Source organism: Parasteatoda tepidariorum, chromosome X1, assembly GCF_043381705.1.
Source record: "Parasteatoda tepidariorum isolate YZ-2023 chromosome X1, CAS_Ptep_4.0, whole genome shotgun sequence".
Classification (NCBI taxonomy): Eukaryota; Metazoa; Arthropoda; class Arachnida; order Araneae; family Theridiidae; genus Parasteatoda; species Parasteatoda tepidariorum.
Window position 1 is genome coordinate 64848804 of NC_092214.1, and position 25492 is coordinate 64874295.

A 25492-nucleotide genomic window follows, 5' to 3' on the forward strand; every position below is an offset into this window, starting at 1 on the left:
AAAAAACTTATCTAATTAATGAAGAAACTCTTCTTTATATATTCTTTTCAATAATAGATTGCCTTCAGAACAAGGTAACATCGGCGATCACGAAGTTAGTCCCACTGAAAATAATCTACAAGAAAAGTCGCGACAAAGAAAAAAAAAAGCTAAGAGGTGCGAAAAGGAACACGCGATAGAACGATATGTGTTCTCAAAACTCTGATTCTGATTTTACAGCTCACCAATCAAGGCCATTTCAACATAACGAAACGAACATCGTCTTCCACAGCTCGCTATATCGTATATTTATATCGCTATATCGTTATCTTATAACCTTGCGGGTCTTATATCGCTATATCGTTTTGCGCTTGTTGTCTTTACTCGACGACTTAAATCAGATTTCTGATGCATCGCCTTGAATGAAAGTCGCTGTATCGTCCTGCCGATATATGCGTTAAATCGATATGTCTCGATACATCGATTTATAGCCCAGTCCTACTCACAACTAGTAAAACTGATTGAAAATATATACGAATTATGGTACCACATGGATTCACTTTCATCAGTAAGACAAATGGCAGGCATAGCAAAATGGGGGAGATTTAATCCGGAGGAGGCTGCGTTATGTTAATTGAGATCAATATGCAAAGAGTAGCAATTATAAACTGTCAGTAAAAGTTAAAAAGGAAGCCTTCATCAGTAAGACAAATGGCTGGGATTATAAAATAGAGAAAATTAAAATTTGGCAAAGGTTACGTTACATTAACTGAGATAAAAATGCAGTAAAGAGTAGCAAATTGTTAGGGTATATTTTACTGCTAATAAAATTAGTTTTTTTTTTATATTTAGTATTTAATTACCGTATGAAGATGTTAGCATACATTCCAGGGCATTCCAGAATTATTTATTACTATTAACTGTTTTGTTTTCTTTACTTAGGATTGCAGTCATGCAGTAGTCACAAATTGAATTATTTATATCCTAGTAGCTTCATTAAGAGTAAAGTAATTTGATTACTGCAATCATTTTTAACTGAGACTTTTACAACATTTGATTTGATAGTATTAAATGTTAAATGATAGATAGTATTATTGATTTGATAGTATTAAATGTAATTTTATTAACGGTTGTAGATTCGATCGACAAAAACATATTTAATTAAAATATATTAAAACTTATTATAAACTAACACATTTATGTGTTAGTTTATAATAAGTTTTTCTGCTTTTGATAGATATATTCAAAGGAATTATGTGTTTTTTTTTGTGCGAGCAAATGGAAAAGCCTATGTATGTGAAAAATTTGCTGTTGGTTTGTGACTCTGGTCATGATGCATTTATTGATTAAAAAGCAAAGTTTTAAAAAAACTTCCACTCATATTTTTCACGCATGCCACTCTTGAAAAAAAGCAAAGCTTTTTAATGAGTGGCATGTGTAAAGAAATTAATTATAATTCATTAATGAAGTTTGCCGTCGAACTTTCTCCTTCTGTCAGATCATGGTATTTTAAATATTAAGCTTTAATAATTTTAATCGACTTACAAACTTTGAATACTCCATGGAAGGAATAGAGACCAACATTTTATTTATTTATAAGGAATAGATTTCTGTTCGTTGCACTGAGTCAGCCTCTTTTGAAAATTATAACAAAAATTGTTGTACTTTATTCCTTGCCAAGGAAAAAAAATACTGCAATTTATTTTTATTTATACATTACACGCAGAATGTATAATAAAAATTGTAAAATAACCAGTTTTTCATGATGCTGCTTTTCGATTTTTTAATTTTAAAAGATTCTAATTTTTCTTACAATAAAAAATCCCAATTTTGAACACGTAGGTGATGTGTGATACATTTTTGGTTTAAGTTATTTTATTCAATAAATTGCAATCGGAATATTTAAAGTTTTTGAAATCGAAATATTTAGTAAGAATGTAAAAATTGGTTAAATAAACAAATTAATGGTTTAATAAGATACATTATACGGACATTTAAATAGATATTTGAAATATAATAAAAATGAAGTTTTACATTGCATTAGTATTTAATAACGATTTTTTACCGTCTAACTCCTTTTTAATGTCAATTACCCAAATTTTATTTCAACAATAAAAACGCATTTTTTAAAAATACATTTATTTCCTCTTATCCAGACAGAAATCTTATGAAAAAATAAATAAATAAGCATGGTTTAGATGAAATTCTGACCACCACATGAACTTTTTTTAACCTTCCACCTCAATCTTGAATGCAATCATCAACGGTAAATATATTATGTCAAAACCACCCCTCTATGGACACAAGGACCATTTTCACCTTCCACAAGAGTAGGCCATAGGTAACTCTTGATAGCATCTGACTTCTGGTTGGATGTATGAAAACGCATATGATAGTCACGTCTAAAAGTACGGGTTTCATAATCAATGAGATATGGAGGATTTTGATTGCATAAACACCAAGCCAATCTCACACAATCTTTTGCATACTTGACTAATCCAGAGCATTTTTTCAAGCAGGGATAGTCGTAAAGGGTTGCATAAATCTGCGAGCAAACTTCCTGTAAAAAAGTAGAAGACGATATTTCTTTAATTATTATTACAGAATATTAAACAGAATAAAAACTATTATTACAGAATATTAATTATTATTACAGAACATTATAAAGAATAAAATTATTATTATATAATATTAAACAGAATAATAAGTATTATTACAGAATATTAATTATTATTACAGAATATTAATTATTATTACAGAATATTAAACAGAATAAAATTATTATTACAGAATATTAGACAGAATAAAATTATTATTACAGAATATTAATTATTATTACAGAATATCAGTTTTTTTTCTCCATGAAATATATAAAGAACTTGGAAGAAGGCGCTAAATAAAATTTCTGAAAAAAAATTAAGATTTCTCGGGAATAGATCTTGTTTCATTTATATTTAACTAAAATATTTCAAAAATATTTTCTAAAATTCTCACGATGCTATTCTTTAAGAACTAAGTTTAATGCAGTTTTCAGTTCATGAAGTTTCCCAACTTAAAAGTTTTTAATCTATTTGAAAATCAGGACAGAAACTAACTTCTCCTATGACTGTCCACGCGCTGCTGTTTAAAGCACGTGATGCGCTGTCATACATAGAGAGTTCTGCTCTGCGCCACTTGTAGCCCATTTCGATCGTCAATAATATACCAAAATATACAGTATTTAAACCATTCATATAGTAAATTTTCCCTTGAGGCAACAGTTTACCAAAATTCTGATTTTCAAAATTATAATTTTGGATCGTCCTAACTGCCAACAATTTACCACAGAAAATATACATTAAAACGGGAAAGTAATAATCGCAAATTTCAATTTATTTACTTTCAACCCGGTGTTTTTCTTTAATTTTTTGAAAGAATGTAAAAAAAATCAGTATCATTCAATTTAATTCAAATTCAGTGACTTTTGTTACTCTTCCAACATGTGGCACTACCACGACACATGACCACACATTCAGTAATGATTACGAACTGAAAAATTAATTTACCCAAATAAATGGTTTTTATGTAACGCTATCCCCGATACTTTAAGTTAGCATGATAAAATTATCAGTTGTTAGTAAATTTTACCTCATTTACTACCAAACATATGGTAAAAGAAAATAATCCATATTTTAAGAGAAACCATATTATCTTTTTAATTTTACTAAAGCCAGAAACACGGAAAATAGATGAAGGTATCAAGTGACAATCTTTGAGGGATTTTGGAGTGCTACAAGGCAAATTTTTTTTTTAACTAACACTCGACAAGTAACCTTAGAAAAACAGCCTTTTGGTAAAAAATTATAATAACAAGAGTGCGAACGTTATGACGTGAATTATAAAAAGTAGTTTTATGTTTAAATATAATTTGAAGTATATTTATAAAAAAACAACAGAGACAAATAGATCCTTTTTGATTGAGTATGTCACGTCAACATAGGGAAGTTTGAAACTCATTACTAAATTAACCCATTTTGATCTAGCGTGACATATACGTCACGGGAAATGTGAGAATTCTTCTGCTTTGATGAAGAGCTGTTTTCACATCTAGCAAATGTTTCTTATTCTTTTCAAAACTCAAGTAGTAGCTAAGAGAAGAAAATATTCATTTAGTTAAGAAGAACAATCACTTTATTAATCGGAGTTTTTTTTGTTTCACGGCAGATGAAAAAATTCATGCGTTTGTGGGTTAACTATGATAAATGTTTCTTTTGTTCCGACGAATACATTGCTATTTTCCTCATTTATTTTGTTTTTCCATCGACCGAATCATTTGTTCTATTTCGTTTCGAAATTTAAAAAAAGTGCAACAGTAGCTATTTAAGTTATTAACTCGCAATCTTTAAAACCTTTTATTAGTTAAAAAAAAGTAACTGAATGCTAGTAATGAACTTACATTCACATTTTTCGTTAAATCAAAAGTTTCCGATGTTTTCCTTAGGTATACAGTCACACAGGTTTCTATATCCTTCAAAGCAGGATCTTGTTCAGTTGATTCATTGACTTGCAAAAGTGTAAAGATTTCTTCTCTCAAGCTTGAAAGGGATGATTGAATTGATCGAAATGACAACTGAAAAATAAAAAAAGTCAGATATACACTTATCTAAATGTAGAAAAAGTTTAACCGTTCATTGTATCCCCCTAATTAAAATAAGGGTGCCTTCTGCAGGTTTGCTTACCGTCCTTTCAAAATATATTCTAATAGTAATTTCTTCAATGGAAATTGAAATTTCTTCTAAAATTACAACAAATGTAAATAAAATAATAATTTTTTAAATAAATGTGAAAAAGATTTTTATTATAAGAAAAAAATTAAAAAGCTCTCTTTTCTACAAGCTTATAAAATTTTATTTGTTTGAATTTAAATTATTCTTACAATACTTATTGCCCAGCAATTGTATTGGTTATTTTTAGTTTCAACTTTTTCGTCTAGGTTCTTCCTCTTTTCCCAGTTTCTTTCTATTATTTCTACTTTGTTCCATTATCTTGAAGAAAAAAAAAGCGTTTTTTTCCAGAAGAAACCCCAATCCTAATTAATACAAACACAGAGAAAAAAATCTGGTAAAATTATTGCACTGTATATTAATAACACAATTCTGGTAAAAATCAAACAAAGATGAGTCCGGCTATAAAAGCTAAAATTTATGGCATTTAAACTATTCCTTTGGCAGTTTTTCTATTTATATAGAAAGCAGTTTACCGGAAATTCTAGTTTTCAAAATTATAGTTCTTATTTATACACATTTAGCAGAAAACACAAAACTGAAAAATTTATCCTCATAAATGGTTTTAATGCCATGCTCAAAGGTATCACGATGATTAATAATTTTGTCCCCAATAACCTAATTCTATAACTTATTATAAAATGATACTTTATTTTTAATATTTCCAAAATCATTACTAAAGAGCTTAAGAAAAAACTACCGAGCTTTTTTGTGTTACCATAGAACCAGAAGCCGGTAAAAGTCAGTATACTCTGGTAGTTTTGATCATATTGTTTTTCTCAATATACATTAGCTGTTTAAATTAAGAATATTATATATAAACTACTGAATTTCCTTAAAAATTACATGATGGATAATGTTTATTCGTTATGTATTATTATTCCAAGTTTTAGATTCGTCAAAAACATTTTCATACAATATCTAAAAATTTCTCTTTGTTTTGACACTTTCCTTAATTAGAAAATATTCGAAATAATAAAAGAAATTTTGCGTAGGCAGTTAGCAAAATATCATAACATTCCTTAGATTTTTCTCACTGTGATAGTTTAGCAATGCTTAAAGAGAGCAATCCCATGATCGAGTATAATACACAAATAGAAAATTACATTAGGAAACTAAATTTATTATAAAGGAATTAAACTTGGCAACTACATACTTAAAATTAGTTCAAATTTTCAATGAAATCTAAAGAGAATTACATTTCATTAATTAAAATTTTAGGAGACATAGAATATATACAAATGTTTGCTTTACCGATTCGTAATACTTTCTAAATTCTACTTAATTAGGCAATTTTGAGAGATGAATATGCTTTGATAATTTTCATAAAAGTTAATTAAAACCCCATGATTTTGATTGAATGTACGTAATAAACAAAATGTAGAAATTAATTAAATTATATAAGTTAATTTAAAAATAGACTTTTTTAATTGAAACATTCTAGAAATTTTTAAAAATGAAATGGAATAAAATTAAAAAGGATACAAGTTTAAAATGGGTGTTGCGATTTATTAATATTAAAAGCATAAGAGTAAGTTGAGCATAACAGTAATCAATGCTCAATTTATTAATTGAAACTTTATATAGTATGTTGCATTTAAAATTGACACTATTAGAAGTTTTGGCACCATAATATCGTTTTGATTAGCTTCAACCTCAATATGATGCTAAGTTGAATCAAATTATCATACGTCTTGAACTTGATTACACAATGGTAACTTTTAACTTGATCTGAAGCATTTGGCTAATGTAACTTTTTATTAAGCTTGTAGCTTAATTTACACCGTATTATAGTTCTGTGTGTTCACCGTATTATATTATGTCGAACGTATTTTAATGATATCAACGTATGTTCATCGTACATGTTCAACGCATTTATTTTTCATATACATAACGATAAGTGTTTTTTTAGTTACAGTAAATGGAAGATATAGATAAATTTATATTTCCTTTTATGAATTTATTCCTCTTATAGCATGGATATGTAGATGTATATGGAAAAAATATATGTGAAATCTTGGATGGAGAAAATCAATGTCGGCGAGTTAATACAATAACCTTGAAGGTAATACCTTGCAATTTAACGAATAATCAGAAGTGTGGAAGTTTAATATTCATTATTCTACTTTAAGCACCTCATATAATCTTTAATGCAGTTTTTAATTTTTTTAAGGCAGAAAAAAATATGTCGACTTTACATTTTTGTTGAAATATTTTTATAACTTAAAAAGTGCATTTTATAACTCGAATAATTTTTAAAGTCCTTCAAATTTTTGTGAAATGTGAGTTTCACGCTGCTCAACATTCTATCAACAAATTTGATATCAGAATCAAAATTCAAAGCTTGACTAATATTTATTCTATGATTTATAATACAACATAAATTCGAGTACTATTAAAATATTCAAAGTAGATTTTAAATTACTTTTGTTTCTTTTTTAAGATTTATAGCGTGAATAAATTTAAAAAAAAAAAATCATCCGAAGAAACACAAAAAATAACTAATTAAATTAAATTAAATTAAATTAAATTAAATTAAATTAAATTAAATTAAACTAAACTTATTACACTGAATAACTTTTGATCTAACGATCGGATCTTCATGTCCTAGGACTCAATCTTAATGGTTCGAAGGGGTGACCTCAAATATGCCAATTAATAAGAGCAGGCGGTATTTTAAGATGGCACTTTAATCAGGCATAAAAACGGACTTTCTCTTAATAAACTTACCTTTTTTTCAGACGGATTCGAATTTTTGATCCCCAAAATATAGGGGGTAGACATAATCTGGAAAATAGTTTGGTCAGGTGAGCAGTACAAAATTTGGACCCTTTAATGGTTATTTTACTTTTTGTGTATTTAGCCATTACCCGATAATTCTCAAGAGAATTGTAAAATTTTGACACACAATTATTCAATTTGTTTATCCGAAGATAATTCAAAGCAAAAAGTAATTTTTAATATTCATCTATATCTCTTGGCATTTCCGGCAAAATTAAATTCCTTGTACACTTTAGCATCTAAATAGAGTCTCGGTGCTGCCATCTAGTGTGGCAGAAACTAGACGTCCAAATTAACAAGACTAACGGTATCTCACCCATTGTGGTGGTCCTGAAAGAGTGGATACCACCTCTGGAGAACGCACTAGGTCTGCTCATCGGCAAGACCGATTGTGCAGCTCATTGGGCGAAAAAAAAATATTCATCTATATTTAAAAAGAAATTTTTTTTTATTAATAATGCTCAAAAAATTTTGAACTGAAAGGTATACAAGTTTTTTTAATCATTTTCAAGAGTTTAGTTTTATATGACAAAATATAAAAAGCCGAAAATTGTCGAAAAGTTTCTGTGAAATCGAATTTTAAAAATTTGGATAGTTACCTAAAATAGATGCATGAGGATTAAAATGCTTTCGAAAACGTTTAAAATAGTCTCTAAATCCTCAAATACAATCAGTTTTTCTTATATTTATAATGACGGGAGAGATGAACTCCTACCTCACTAAATAATGTCTTTGCTGCTCTGAAAAAAAAAGTAGGGTCAAAACTACCAGAATATTTGTAAAATTCACCGTGTACGGGAACACCAAAAGGTACGGTAGTTTTTACCTAATCGCTTTGGTAATAATTTTGGTAAAATTAACAATAAAATTAGAATTCATAATAAATGACAAAAATTAGTAAATGCGATAAAATTTGATAATTTTATCATGATACCTTAGAGCAAGGCATAAAAACCATTTAATGGATTAAAGTTACTTTTCAGTTTTACATTTTTTACTAAATCTGTGTTAATAAGAACTGTAATTTTAAAAACCAGAATTTCCGGTTAACCGTTACCATGTGTATGGAAAAATTACCAAATGATTGTTTAAATACTGTATAGTTTGGTTTCAAGAACCAAATTATAGTTTTTTTTTTCTCCACTCATTACATACTGTAATTTTACCAAAGTAATTTTTCTCTGTTTGGCTAGGTCTTGGTGCTTGGAATTAAAAATAGGATTAAAAGTTTGGTGATACCTGCTCTATATTTACAACTGACCATTTCATATTTTTAAACTCAAAAATTAAAGTTTTTTCAGAATGCCACTCAATTTTCATCAAGTTTTTCAATTATGATATATTAATAAGTAGAGCCCGGATTTTGATGACCTAAAAAATCTCAATTAATGCCCGTAAAAAGTGCAAAAAATGCCCTTATGAACTGCAAAAAATGCCCTTAAAATGCGAAAATTGCGCTAAANGATATATTAATAAGTATAAGAGCCGTGGTGGCTCAGGGGATAGAGCGTTCGCTTTCCATTGAGGTGAACCGGGTCCGAATCGATGGCTGGTCGATGCGAATTCCGCACACGGCTAGCACTGACCACAGTGCTGATGTGAAACATCCTCAGTGGTAAACGGATTATGAGTTAGAGTCCCTTCCATGCAGCGCAAATGCTGGTTAGTTCCATCAAAAAGTCCTCCACAAAGGTAAATTTCTCCCAAGATTGAATCTAGGAGCTCCCTTGCCTTCTTTATTTTGTTCTAAATTGCAAGGCTACGGAGTTGAACATTAATGGTCATAAGCCCAAAACTGGGCCGGCTGTTAAATGACGGTTATAAAACAAGTATAAGAAATTCCAACTGATATTCGATATTAAATTCAGAATACAAAAACTATTATAAAATTGAGCAAATAAACGAGTCATACTACTATAACTGAAAACAAAATTTTTGTTTTCAACTCATCAGCATTCTTTAATGGCTCTAAGGCATCCAATGCATCCAATGTATCTACTCTGGCCTGAGCATACAAACTACCATATTGTCGAACCAGGGCAGATGGTCGTCTTTCTCCAAGAGAAACGTTTTCAAATTTGGAACCTCGTTCAAGCATTTTTTGAGCTTGCTCTGCTAACCTAAAATAGCATCAAGAAACGAAGTGAATGTGGGCATGAATTCTGAACAATAAAAAAATATCAGTTTGAATTGTTCTAAATAACTTATTACCAGTGCCTCTCTAGAAAAATTACAAGACTGAACTTATTTTTTTGGTGGATTAGCACAATCTATAACTGTTTAGAATTTTTGTGAAATTAATAGCTTGCTTTCCATGAGAATGGCACACAAATTATATCAATGAGCAATTATTTCTTCTAAAGACAAAATTTGTATTTTTCTTTATTTTATTGGTAAACTTTTGACAGCAAAAAAAAAAGAAGAAAAAAAAGCTGATCTTATATATTTTTTTACACTAATTGCTGAATTACACCGCTAACTTTTTCTTATAGCTATTCATATTTTCTACTTATTTCACACTTCATAATCATCAATGCTTTGTCTTAGATCTATGAATTTGATATTTTAATTTTTTTTTTAAAACTAACTTGTATCTCAAAGTATCTCAAAATGTTGGGAAAAATAATACAAACTCAAGCGGATTCAGGTATAACAAGATTAATTTTGTTTAGACAAGTAGATGCTGAGATTAAGTCAATTCTATTCTTTTTTTTTTTATGTGAGCTGACATCATTATTTAATCATTTATCAATAATTAATGAAAACAACAATTCTTTCATAAAAAGTAATAATTTTTTTGTTTATTTCAACAAGAAATAATTGTTACTTTTTTTTCTAAAGAAAAAGCAAAAGTTAATTTATAAATAAAAACTTAATTGGAGAAACAAATTGAAAATAAATATTTATTTGAAGACAGAAAATCAGTTCTCTCATCTTTTCTTAAAACTGATTTCAGTACTCAAGACTGAAGAGTGGCACCTATGTATAACCAAATAACCGAAATCTTAAAATTTGCTGAACAATTTTCATGGTTAATTAGGTAAAAGTTATTTAATGATTTTTTATTTATTCTTAGTTGCATGTAGAAAACCTGTAAACACTAACCTAAGATATAGTTTCAGAATTTCCAAAGAAATCAAGAGAAAATCAAACAGATTAGGCGAAATAAATAAATGTTAAAATGAGGAAAAAAATTCAATAATAAAGAAATTTCTTAGTAATTGTCTCATTGAACTAATAGTATGATATATTTTTTTTAATTTGAGCCGCGATAGCTCAGGGTATAGAGCATTCGCCTTCCAATGAGGTGAACCGGGTTCGAATCCCAGCGATACGAATTCCACATCTGGCTTGCCCCGACCACAGTGCTGACGTGAAATATTCTCAATGGAAGACGGATCATGGCTTAGAGTACCCTTTCCATCTGGCTAACCGTGGGAGGTTCTCGTGGTCTTCCTCGCCATGTAACGCAAATGCGGGTTAGTTCCATCAATAAGTCTTCCACGAAGGCAAATTTCCCCCAATACTTGATCCAGGATTTCCTTTGTCTTCTGGATTGGGTTCACATTACAAGGCTACGTAACTGAACATTAGTAGTCGTAAATCCAAAATTTGGGTTGACTGTTCAACGACGGTTACAAAATAAAAATATTTTTTAATTTAATTCCCCTTTCACTTAAAAGAAATTCTATTTTCAATTGATCAGCAACAAATCTCTAAATTTAATTTGAATCATATCTTGCTCATTTCTTTTTACATGTTAATTTTTTAAAGGAGTACTTTTAAAAAACATTTCTCCCCCGTTATAGTTTAAGATCTCCATTTTTAGTTAATAATTCAAAATTAAAATTAATTTGCAAACTCGAACCACAAATATTAAAAGTGTCAGCATTTAGCGTCATTACAGAATGGCAATTTTCAGGACTGATAGCAATCTTCAAAAATTTCAATAAAATATTCTTTAAAAATGTTATTCAATAAAAATAATAAAAAAACAAACAAAAATAATAAAATAATATTCTTTAAAAATACATGCATACATGATTCTGACTTATAATTTTAAGGGGAATATATCACGTATTTAGCCTCCGTTAAAAAATTAAATGGAGCAGGCTCTAAATTGTTTTTTTTTTCTTTCTTAAGGCTAGAGAATTCGCTCATATATGAGCATTTTAATTTGTCATTTATAAGTATACCTTCCTACAAAAACAAAATATGCCCCCTCCACTAACTATTTTAAAACTTATTTTCGCACTTTTAACTTTCATTTAAATTGTAATTAACTTGTTATCATTTAAATTGTATATTTAAATCAGTTAAGTTCTTTTTCTTGTGTTTGTTAAAGAAGGTGATGAGTTTAAAGGAAAAAAAATTGCTAAACAAAAAATAAATAGAAACGGAAAAGAAAATTGTTCTTTCATTGATCAAATTTTATTACAGTTTAGCAATCCTAGAATATAAATTTAAACTATCATATTGACGCTTTAAAAATTAACATAAATATAGCCGTTTTAAAAAAATAAAAATAAAAGCGAACACTAACAGTTCAACACGAAGGTGGTGCTCGAATTTCAAATTCAATTCGAGATCAAAATTATTTAACTGGTAGGAGTAATTAGACAAAAAAGTATTTATAAAATTGATCTGTTTTATTTAATGTCGGGAGTTAGAAAGTGCCGTTTATGAATTAACTTTTGACGCAGAAGAAATGCCGGCATCTGATAATGTCATTTTGATGAACGTTTTCATATAGTTTAATCCAAATGAATTAATCTGTTAGGGTCTATTTGTGCTATTATGTTTATATTTGAATTTATATTGTAATTTTGAATTCATATAAGAATGATTTTATAATTCTGAATATGAACAATGTGTATGCGCAGGTTTTACATCCGACCAATCAGTGACATTCAAGAACTAGGATAGAGTCGACGAATCATCTAATTTCTTAGAAAGGGAAATTCCTCCAAGTTCTCAGATTTAAGAACTTAGACCGTATAAATAGGCCTCTAGGGTGCGTTGTAGCTCTAGATAATCAAAACTAATGCAAGATGAGCGAAGCCTAAGATATATTTACAAAAATAAAAGAAATAAAAAACTCCAATAACTGCTAGAATTACAGCCACTTCCTTTAACTATTCCAATAAGAATTCTTCGATTAAGGAAAATAGTGGAGTTACTTTGAAAAACATATCCTTTGAAAAAATCATGAGCAATAATAGTTCATAGCTATTTAATTCATAAGGATATTCAACATATTTTACGATTTATAATTCTGATGACTTAATATGTTTATCAATAGTAATATGTTTATAAATTGTAATCAAAAATAGTTTGCATAAAATTTATAAATCTAAATAATTGCAACGTTATCTAATTTTTTGAGAAAAAAATGCTTAACGTTCACTTGCCCATAAATAACCATATTTAAACAGAAGTTTGGGGTGATATTTAAGAGTCAAATTTTGTTCTGATTTAAAGTCCAAGATTCGATTTTTTGTTTTGTTTCTACATCAATTCATCTGTGTGTAGCGTCTTTTTTTCTCTTCCTCTAACGGCTTCTTTTTCACAAGAAAGAAAAAAACTGGTTTTGCATGGGTTTCATTATTGGGATCTATTTTTTCAGAAGCAAGGTAGTTCTATCTACCAAAAAATATTTACGAAATGAATATTTATGTTTGGATAAGAAGTCATTGCGCATGGCTTTTTAAAGGTGGTGTGATCAGTCACAAAAAGAAATATGCACTTGTTAGGAACTATCACCTTTTTGAACGGAATTTTGGAAAGATTTATTAATTGCGGTAGATTACTAGCTAAGTCTTGCCAACTTCTGGGCAGCGGCCCACCAGAAATTACAAAAAAAAGTAAATAAAAAAATCACAGAATGCAACTAACTCGAAGGATATAACTCGCAGCCACCACCGGCTACACCTCTACATGTTTTTTTTTAATTTCTTTTTTAAATTTTTTTAAAAATTTTTTTTGAAATTTTGAAATTTTTTCTTAAATTACAAGTTAAAATTCTATTTGGCACCTTGGCAATTTTAGCTGGCAAGACAGATCACGATACAGAAATATCCCTGGAGTATAAATGGGTACTTCATCCCATCTTTTCAAAAATTCGATATACACTTTATCCCATAATTTTCAATACACCAACTGTTTCTTCATTTATCTACCCACTGTAGGGATGAAGGGCTGAGTCAACCTTGCCCGGTCCGAGAATCGAACCATATACTTGTGGCACGGCAGCGTGAAGCGCTACCGCTCAGCCACCGGCATGCTCAGTACCAAGCATGCTTGGGAACTAAACACTGGGGATTCCGCGTTCGGCTGACCACCTGACCGGAACATCTGCTCCTGCACCCCAGAACCCAAGGTTAAGAAAACTGAGATGGGCACAGTAGGCCTTGGTCCTCTAGTTGCGCCGCTGAGTTTAGTTTTAACTGTTTTTTGAGGTTTTGTTTTAAATGCACAAAGTTTTTAACTTTTACAGAGATTTAATCTTTATAAAAGTAAAGAAATACATTTCTTTCATACGTAATTTAGCATTTATAATTTAGCATTTAGCATAATTTAACATTTTTTTGTTTTAAATCTTCCCTTATTTAAAGTAATCGCGCTACACACTCCAGGCATTTCATTGGTTAATTAGTCCAAAATTTCGGCTCCAATGCTATTAAAAGAGTATTGAATTACCTATAACAGATGACTTCGGCTTGCAATAATTATATCTCTGGTGGGCTTGTACAAATGTTTCGCATAATTTGTATTTTGAATAGAATGACGTAATAATCAAAGCCTACTTTAAATTTTTCTTCTTGGATAACGTTCTACACTGAGAAAAAAAGTATGGTCAAAATTACCAGAATATGGTAAAATTTACAGTATTTACGGATATATGGGAACACCAAAAAGCACGTTAATTTTTACCGAAGCGCTTTAGTATTGATTTTGGTAAAATTAACAATTTGGTTTTATAATTTGTCAAAAAATGTGGTAAAACTTGGTAGTCTTAATATGATGCCTTAGAGCACGGAATAAAAATTTTAGTTGGATAAATTTACTTTCTAGTCTCCAGAATTTCCTGTAAAGCTTTACCATGGAAAAATGTACGGAAAAATTATCAAATGAATGGTTTAAATATCATATATTTTGATTTTATTACCAGAAATTTGTTTTTTTTTTCACCAAAAAAAAATCATTATCACAAAGTACGGTAATTTTACAAGATTTTTTTTTCTCAGAGTAGAAAGATATTTTAAACTATTTTTACGTCGAATGTTAGATACATAAATAAATAGAAATATGAGAATTTTACAGTAAAGTGCAGTAGTTTACAGCTTTTAATGAAAATTGAAACAAAAAACTAGAGCGTATTGAAAGAGATGAAAGGTGGTAGTATAGACAGCCATTGCTTAAATTTAGTTCTATTTCTGGGTAATAGAAAACGTTTTTGCTGTCAAAGTTTAGAGAGAGATGAATACTTACCTGCACTTAAGTTTTTGTTCACGTTCTTGTAAATTGGTGATTGTCACTTTTGCATAATCTAGTTCACTTCTGAGAGTTTCAATTTCTTTTTGCAATGTTGAAACTTGCCAATAGTTGACGGCATGTTCTGATGGAATGGATGAATGTGCGTCAGGAACATATATAGAGATTGAGCAATCCGGCTTGCAGGTAGCAGATGAATTAAAAGGATCTGCAATAGATAAAATATGTTTGATGATGTGTTCTTATGTGAAGAAACAAGCTCTCGTAACAAGCTACACACATAGCCTTTACTTTAAATAAATATATAAGGATATCTGTAATAATCACCCTTAGAATCTTTTTTGTAAAAAACGGATATTATGAAATAAAAAAATATACTAAAGGGTATAAAAATTACTTTAACTAGGAAAAAAAACAAACAAAATGCAGTCAAAATAACAAATCACTACTAAGAAAAGTAGGACTTAAAATATAAAAATAAAATATAAAATTGTCAGTGGAAATACAAAGAAATAGAAAGGTTATTGTTTGAAACACTTTCCTGTTTTATCAGTATTAACTGATTTATTAAATGAAAAATTACCAGTGTGGCACTAACCAGCATTAACGAGTAGTAGTAAATTTGTAATCCTAATAATATTTCAAACCTAGTCGTTTAGAATAAATATCAATTAAACTACTAATTTCTATATTAAGTATTTTTACACTCATCATACAATCCTAAGCACTTTTAAATTAAATAATAATTGGTCCAAGTTTTCAAGACAATTTATCTTTGTTAAAGACTTCTTCAGCGTGGCAACTGTAAAAAAAGTATACATAAAAAATTTAAGCGCAAGGGAAATATTTACCTTAACTCTTATAGAATAATTTTATTACTATGTTACTTGAATTATTAAACAGTACTTGAAGTTAAATTTTGAAAATTGAAGTAATACTTATTAATTAGTGAAATCTCCACTTCCAGAGAAAAATAAAGTATTCAAAATCAATTAATTAAAAAAGCAAAATAAGAAAATGGAGTAACTGGACTCTAGAGAAAATAAAGAGAAAAAAATGAGAGAGAAAAATAAAGAGAAAAAGAAAGAGAAAAACTCACCCAAATTATAATTAAGCAATATACATTGTCGCAATCATTAGAAAATCAGGAATGTGTGCAAATTAATTTTACAACAAAATTAGAATTTAGCTGCCTAAATTCAAATATCATATATTTGTAGAAATGCCTGTTTTCAAACTAAGAGTTTAATAGTCATGGATTCATTAGGATGACGGAAACTTCCCTCATCATTGCTCATCATCAGAACGGAAAAATTGGAAGAATCAATGATAATAAACAAGTAAATAAATAATTAAATAATTAAATAATTAAATAATTAAATAATTAAATAAATCCCTGGAGTATAAATNGTTAGCTTGTTTTTTATGGTTATTAATTGTGTTTTTAGTATTAATTTGTAATTTTTTTTATCAATAATTGTTTATTATTTTGTTTGTTTTCGTGAACTTTAATTTAATTGCTAGATATGCTTCATAGCGTAATAACATTTATGTAATAACAATTCATAGTGTAACAACAATTGTGATCGGTGGAGTGCCCAAAATATTGTGTCGCGTGCCATAAATGGCACGTGTGCCATTGGTTCGCCATCCCTGGTATAGGCGATCGAATCAATGCCCATCTCGAAAAACAATCTTTCTTAATTCTTATGATACCATAAACCAGTTCTGTAGATAGAAAGATGAAAATTCACAAATGGTGTTCACGTTCATACATTATATGTTCATGCACTCATTTCATGTTCATGCATTGTACAGTGTTGTAGAGGGTAGGAAACGCGTATGAACGTATTTGCGTTGACCATTTTCTTATTCAAAGCATTTCCTTGTGTTGAAAAAGTTTGTTAAAAAGAATTCCACAATACTAGTAATTAGAAATTAATCTTTATTTTAGAAAAGTAACTCATCTGTTCAAAAATATGAAACGTGTTTGAAATGTTAGAGTTACTCTTTAAGTATGAATAATAAACTTACTATTCGGATTCCGATTCATAGTTTTTGGCTGCGGCTGTTGTTTAATACGAGATGATCTTCCACTTTCACAGGATCGATTATCAGGATTGCTGCTTCCAGCACTATTCCGGCTGTGGAGTCGCACTAAAACAGGAAGAGGTACTTATACTTACTTATTAGAGGTACTTATTAAATTAGAGATACTTATTTGTTAAAAGTAAGCTAATGTTCGGAACAATGTATTTTAAAAATGAATATTTAAAATAAACAGTGCTAAAAATTTCTCAGAAAAAATAGTTAAATAACAATTATTTAATTGCTATTTTGCCATATTCAATCATCAAATAACCATAAAAATATAGTATTTAAACTATTGACTGTGAGAAAAATCCTTTATCTAATATGGTTAATCATATTCGTCAACTAGCTCCACCTTATGAAGCCTTTTATTTTCTTGCTTTTCGGTGTATACTGTAGCCTAGATGGTTAATCTGTAATTCTCATGACCGGCTAAACAGGATTTCGAACCCCAGCTTTGACACCAAATAATTTCTTTCCTTCCTTCAACTTATGAAGAGTTTCCAACGTCCTGCACACCCTAATTAGTGACTCTGGAGTATTGGAATACGAAACTCTCATTCATGTAATGGCAGCACCAGAGACCTGCTTAGCACAAAAACGTATAATATTTCCCATCTCTCACGATAGATGACACCACCAAATAAACTAAGTAAGCCACATTCCACAGTTCATTTGACAAAACACAACCCAATCGCAACGTAATTCCAATGTTCAGTAAAATTTAATTTTTACGGTTTCGAAACCATGTTGTAAATGGCAAAAAAATGTATAATTTTGTAATCACTGCTTCGTATCCATACCAGTTTGAAAACGGTTTAAAAGCCTTAAAGATGAAGAATTGTTCATAACTATAAACTTTATCGATAATCTGACAGAACTGCTGTCTGTTATTTTATCGTAATTTTAAAATGAAAATTTAAACAGTGAAGAATTTGGGGCAATATAATGATAAATCACATTTTCAAAATGTCCAAGATATCATTTTGGGATAAAAACACTACGATTTCTCTGCACTTTGTAAAAAATGGGTTATTAAATATACTAATTCATGATAATTTTTTCATTTTTGACAAAACCATTTCCTGGGAAATGTCTTGCGTGAACATCTAGTCAAATTTAAGAAACTACTATCTTCTTTTGTTTGAGGATGCAAATTTTGTCAAAAGCAATAGGTTTAATGGTTTTCACATTTAGCGATCAGCACAATTTATTAGGAAATATAACTTAAAATGAAACCAGTAAAACGATATCTGCACGGTTTAGCTTTAAACCGTTTTTTGTGAATGTGGAAAAGTCACAGGGCATAATTTCTATTTATAACTCATGCAATATATCTGTACAAGCCATTGCGAAAATATCTTCATATCTGAGCTCATTGTAAGATTCGTGAAACATTAATATTGGTTATTTTCTAAGTTTAAGATGTAAAGCGCTAATACTAACCTTAATATGTATTTTTAGAATTCTTATCATAAATAAGTGAAAACAAAGAATATACAGAGGGGATTGCAACTTAGTATTTAAAAGTACTTAGTACTTAGTAGAAAAAATATAAACGCTTTCAAAATCTGACAAATAACAGTACAGAAGGGTGAACATAATAAACAACAAGACTGGTTTGTTGCAAGAGAAAAAAGAGAGGAATTGAAAGATTAATCGAACCTTTAATTAAACCTGTTTTGATGCTTATTAGATAGGGGAGAGAGGGGTCAATTGTAACAGGGTACGATTGTAACAGAGCAAAAATTTCGAGTGTCGGGTTCTAGATTTGGTTCCTAGGTGGCGCACAAGGTGTATTTAATAAATCTACATGTACACCTCTGTTGGCAACCATTTTTATGAACTTTTGAAAGAGTTACATCACAAAAGATATTTTCACGCTACGTAAGTACTTTTTTTGGTATTAGAATATTATATTGTAACAAAGTAGTTTTGCTTAAACAAATATAAATTATTAACCGAATATGTAAGTGGACACCTTAATTAACATTTCAATGAAAAAAAATAGTTTTGTTAATTAACTAGCATTGTTTTTAACAAATGAAGCTGAAATGGCGTCTTGGGGACAATTGTAACAATAAGTAAAGGGACGATTGTAACAGCTGAAAATAAATAATCTTATGTTTACAAACCATTACTTAACTCTTTAAGAACCACCAATAGTTTCCTATATCATTTATATTATGTTGCATGTGCATTATTTTATTTGTCACCTTTCACAGCATAAATTAAAATTTTTAACCCCTTAAAGTTAAAAGTTTAACCCTTTAGGTCTCTGCTCATTATTATTTTTACTCCTAAAATATCACTACTATTTTGATCAATAAAAAAATATATCACAACTATGATAATATGTATAATTAACTATGTTTTAGTTGAATTTATGAACTGTTACAATTGACCTCGTAAGTGGGGATAATTGTAACAAGTGCACGACTGTCAAAAATTGTTAATAACTAATATAATAACATTTAAAATAAGGTATTTTTTTTCTAGTAGAGGATAGCTACTTTAGTCGTCTGTGAATTAATACTAATAATCTATTGGATTTTTCGTTAGTTAAAAATAGTTAAATAAAAAATGTTACAACTGACCCCACTCTCCCCTACGCCTTCCTCTGTTGTAATTTGTCAGTTTTGGATAGCGTTTTTGTTTTTTCCTGGCTTAAAAATTAATTAGCGACCACCAATGTGTACACAATTTCGTTTTAATTATTGATATTGATTCTTAAAATACATATAAAAAGAGGTTTTTATGGAAAACCCTGTATATACTACAAAAGATTAAGTTATCGATACTCTGTTTCAACGTTAAACAGCACAGTAAAAAATAGATACTTAAATTTCACGAAACTTTCTTCGTTTTTAACGAAGGTATATGCTATTGACGATTGGTTTCCTGGTATATGCTCCGAGCAAAAATTTTGTCCAAGGACGAAATAACTATCTTCTTTAAGGAAACAAATTTCTTCAAAAGTAAAGAAATATTTCGCTATTCTACTTTCTATTGTCTTTTTTATATCTAATTTCGTCATTCTTGTTGACAATCTCCCCCAATGCACTGCGGTGAGGTTCAAAAAAGAAACATTTTCGTCATATATTTCAGATTTCATGACGAAATGATTCTCAAAATTATGGATTCAAATTATAGACTCAAGGATCGCTGAATCGTCAAAATTGAGAATTTTGCTTTTGAGAGTGTGATTTTGAGAGATCATGAGAATTATGTTAAAAACTTTTGAGATTCCATGTTTCGTAAAAACTCCTTTCTAGAAAAAAAAATAATTTGAATTCTAATTATTTTTTTATCAAATTAAATACAATTCTGTTTAATTGCTTGTTTATGTAAATTGCCTTTTGTCAATATGAAGTAATATTTATTTTTGTTGAGAAGTTTCATAATCATTGAAAATATCGCTTTGAAATTTTACATAAGCATTTCAAAATGTTATAAAAGCTTGCTGTATATTTTACAGTTACAACATTTAAAATTTTACATTTGTCGAAATTTATTATTAAATTATGAAATAAACTGTAAAGAGTAAAATCTAGCATATGTTTTCTAATATAAAATGCATATGAAATACCTCACTGGCATTAGTGTTTAATTTATAAACTTTTTTTTTACAAAAATAATGTCTTTAACTCGTCAACAAAGATATTTTTTCAAAATGTGATTAAGCCTACAAAGGTAGCGTTGTTTATCGATTTTAGTTGAAAAAATTTAACAATTTTTCAAATTACCAAATAATAATACTTATCATAATTTGTAATAAAAACTTTTTGGAAAAAAATTTATAAATAGTTATTTAAAAACAAATTAACTAAATATGATATAAAACCTATTTATAACAGAACCAGGTGTCTTATTCTCATATGAACTGTATTGCACTAGGAAAAGTATGAAACTAATCTAAAAAAATGTTGAAGGTGAGGAGTGTATAACAAACCATAATTTTTAATAATTCAGAATCGACTGATTGAGTGGCATGAGTCGCCTCTAAAAAATTTTATAAAAGATTTTTGATAAATTGTTAATTCAGAATAGACTGATTGAGTGGTATGAGTCCCCTCTAAAAAGTTTATAAAAGATTTTTAATAAATTATGAAAGATTTTTAATAAATTGTAAATGATTTTTAATAAATTATAAAATAAATTATAAATGGGTTTAATGGTATATAACCTATTTATAATAGAACCAGGTATCTTATTTTCTTATGAATTGCACTGCACTAGGAAAAGTATGAAACGAATCTAAAAAAATGTTGAAGGTGAGGAGTGTACAACAAATCATTATTTTTATTAATTCAGAATTGGCTGATTTAGTGGCATGAGCCCCTTCAAAAAAAATTTTATAAAAAATTTTTAATAAATTATTAATTCAAAAATCGGCTAATTGAGTGGCATGAGCTCCCTCTAAAAATTTTATAAAAGATTTTTAATAAATTATGAAAGATTTTTAATACATTATGAAAGATTTTTAATACATTATGAAAGATTTTTAATAAATTATAAAGGATTTTTAATAAGTAATAAAATAAATTATAAATAGGTTATAAGGTATATAACCTATTTATAATAGAACCAGGTATCTTATTTTCATATGAATTACATTGCACCATGAAAAGTATGAAACGAATCTAAAAAAAAATGTTGAAGGGGAGGAGTGTATAACAAATCATAATTTTTATTAATTCAGAATAGGCTGTTTGAGTGGCATGAGCACTCTCTAAAAATTTTTATAAAAGATTTTTAATAAATTATAGAAGCGTTTCGTAAGCCTAATGGAGTTTCCGCCTAGGAGTGATGAGTATGGGAACAAATATTTTATTCTATTTATACCAGTACTTGATATTTCTTAATTCGAGTGTGGAGATTTCAAATTTAAAATTAGTTTTGCTCATAAAGCTACAGATTTTTTTTAAATGACATTTTTAGTCTATTTTAGGTCTAAATGTACAAGTTTAAAAACGTTATGTATAACAGGGGACCAGAAATGCCGTCGTTAGTTGTGCTTCACTGTAATGGACTGTTCAGAAGTGCATGGTGAAACAGATCTTAATAGGAAAGCATCCCTAGCGGAGTATGATGATATTTTTGGGAATGGGTTATTTCGGGCATTTTGAAGTTTGTCACAACATTTAAGTGACCCCCTCTATTATGTAATGCTTTTAAACATGTTCTTTTTAAAAAATGACCAAAATGCCATTAAAAAAACTATCTTGGAGAATGAAACAGATTGCAGATTTGAAATCAGCAATACGAAAGTATCTAAGATCTATTCAAAAATCTCATACGACAGAAAAAATTGTATCCCATTGTTATGAGAGGTGAATGTTTTAATAGAAAATGGAATTGATTTTTAATGAGAAGAAAAAGTTTTCGCTTTTTTAGCGAATAAACATACATATTGCAATTATTATTTGCATCTTTGAAGTAGGGTAATTTAAAGATATAAAATAAAACCTAATTAGGTTTAGTAACCAAAATAAATATTAATGCATATGTTTATACCTATACTCTGAAACAAAGATTAAGATTTCAAAGCAAAATATTATTTCGACTAATAAAAGAATTAACATTATCTTGACAATGAATAAGGGATAATAATAGCATAATTTGCGTTTTGTGAATAATAAGTACTTACATTTAATAAGCAAGAAACCACTCAATTATGTAATCTATAAACAATGAATGCTCTATTTGTAAGCAACCCTCTTTGCTTACAAATGGAGCATTCAAGACAATGAAACATTATTATTACACGATTAGTATTACACAATTATTTGTTACAAGACTACGTTTAACAATATATTTTATTCAGTGTTCAGGAATATAAGACAATCAAATATTTGTACGTAAACTACATTTATTTATTTTGAATATGCCAAATATTTTCATATAATTTATAAAGCACGGTACTAGATGTTAGGACTTAATCAGTTTAATTAGAGATATTCTACATGGGCGAGATCGCTCGGTCAGGAAAATTCCACGAATAACTGCTGGGCATATTCATTTTATTACTCTCGGACGATATCAGTCAACGCTGACCGATATGAAAATATCGAAGACTTATTGTTTGGGTTAAAGAAAAAAGCCATTATTAGACCTATACTACCGTGTTAAAATGAAGCAAAACCTCACATTGGGAAATCTATTTCAATTTCACTAGTAGTTGCATAAATTTAACATATTCTTCATTAAAAGAAAACTTTAATGAAAATTTGAAATTTAAATGAAAATTTTATTTAAATTATGTGCCTGTGTATTTTTTAATGGCTAAAACTGTCCCTGTTACATTTATAATTAAAAAAAAAATCAAATAACTTCAAAAATATCGATTTTTTATTGAATTTAAACTACTAACGTTGTATAATATAATACATTTATTAGCATTAAAAAATAGGTTGGTACTTTGTTTACGTCACACTAGAGCTGCACAATGGGCTATTGGCGACAGTCTGAGAAACATCCATGAGAATAATCCAAAGACATGCCATCGCTGTTGTTGTTGTTGTTAATTTACGTCGCACTAGAGCTGCACAATGGGCTATTGGCGACAGTCTGAGAAACATCCATGAGGATAATCCGAAGACATGCCATCGCAATTTTGATTCTCTGCAGAGGGAATGGATCCCCTGCTTTGGTAGTTCGACGACCTGCGTGCAAAGTCGAGCACTTTACAGTAGAACAGTTGAATGAGGACCGATATCGCACGCCCTCGGTCCCTACGCAGGCTGATAAAAGTGGTCACCCACCTGCTCACTGACAGCAGCCAGTGATGCTTGACTTTGGTGTTCTACTGGGAACCGTGTCTTTACGATCAGTGCACTGCGTGACCATTAAAAAATAGACTCGTTGAAATTTTGTATGTTGCTCTGATGTTCGCTGGCTTAAAATAGAGCATATAAAAATACAATTTTTCCTAAGTATCCTTACTAGAGAATCTGCTTATAACTAAGATATAAACTTCGACTCTACTATTAACTTTATTTACTATAATTAATTACTGTAAAAATTTTGGATCACCAAACAGTTCTCACTTTTCTTAGCGATAATATTTATGTGCGAGCATAATTTCTACTCCTGGCCTTACAGTAAATCAAATAAAAACAGACTTATTTCATTTCTAGTTTTCTTTTACTTTCGTCAATTTTGCAAGTGTTTAGAAGACAATTTTTATATTGAATACACGATCCTCATTATGCATGTAAAACAAATGGTTTTTTATTGTTCTCTTTGTATATGAAGACTTGTGTGCTCATTACAAAACACCCTTTATAAGCTCTATTCAAGTTTAAGAAAAGATTTCTCAAATTAGAGAAAAACATTACAAAAATGCATCTATTGCAACGTGTAGGTAGCTAGTATGAATACCACAGCGTCCCAAGATGCATGTGTGTCTTGCCATTCTCTATCTTCTGATATCTGTACATCAATTTGACAAAAGCACATTAGCCGAACTTTGTAATGAGCACACAATCCTGCATATGTGTGCGTAACAATAAACAAATAGATGCATCCAGGGTAAGGTGGGATTTGAACCTGCTACCTCTTCGCTTCCATTTTAAGGTGTTCAAATAGTAATTTTATTTACTCTAATGTAGTATTTATTTAGTAACAGTTAAGCTGCTGATTTATTTTAACCTTGTTCAGGTATTTGTAAATTTACAAATGCATATTTTTTATAATTTGAAATGTTGGTAGATGTTAGCTTACAATTTACATAGGAAAAAAACCAACGAAGAAAAACAAAGTTAACAAGTGTTTACTGCACTGTTAAAATTACTGACTTAAAATTACATATTATTGTCGCATTTACTACCAAACAGCATGGTAATAAAAACCATATTGTTTTCTTAATTGTACCAAAAAGTCATTACCAAAACACTTACCCAGCAAAACAATTACCCGGTTTTTTTGGTGTTCCCATAGAGCCAGAAACATGGTTAATTTGACCATATTCTGATAGTTTTGACCATACTTTTTTTTTCAGTGTAGGCAATACTTGACCAGCTACATTTTTTTTAAAGTGACTGTTTTTCATAAAACTGTTCCTTATTGTTTTATTTACATACAGGTATTTTGAAAGTTTACATTACATGTTTCAAAACACATTAAAACACTTTATTGTATAAACATAATAAAGTGGTATTTTCACCAAAAACAGCTCTTTTAAAAAACTTGAAATGGAGTTAATATATTGCGACAAAGCTTTTAATTATTAAAAGAACTCAAATGAAATCAAACACAACTATAGATGAAATCCTGGCATTTCCAAATAAATTACTTTTAGTTGTAAATTAATTTGAATCAAGAAACTTTAATAAGATTTTTAGTATTGATTTCATCTTAAGAGAAAGTAAAACATAACAAAA

General features: G+C 29.1%; 1 protein-coding gene across 1 annotated transcript in view; it reads right to left on the reverse strand.

Annotated features, from left to right (window-relative positions):
• Positions 1-2055: 2055 nt before the first annotated feature.
• Positions 2056-25492, reverse strand: part of LOC107452634 (uncharacterized) — a 54340-nt gene continuing 30903 nt past the window's right edge. The window contains exons 3-7 of the mRNA XM_016069176.3: positions 17052-17174; positions 15015-15225; positions 9436-9643; positions 4415-4588; positions 2056-2539 (exon numbers count right to left, since the gene is read on the reverse strand). Coding sequence (XP_015924662.1) covers positions 2255-2539; positions 4415-4588; positions 9436-9643; positions 15015-15225; positions 17052-17174 — 1001 coding nt within the window. The 3' untranslated portion in view covers positions 2056-2254. The remainder of the gene's footprint in view (positions 2540-4414; positions 4589-9435; positions 9644-15014; positions 15226-17051; positions 17175-25492) is intronic.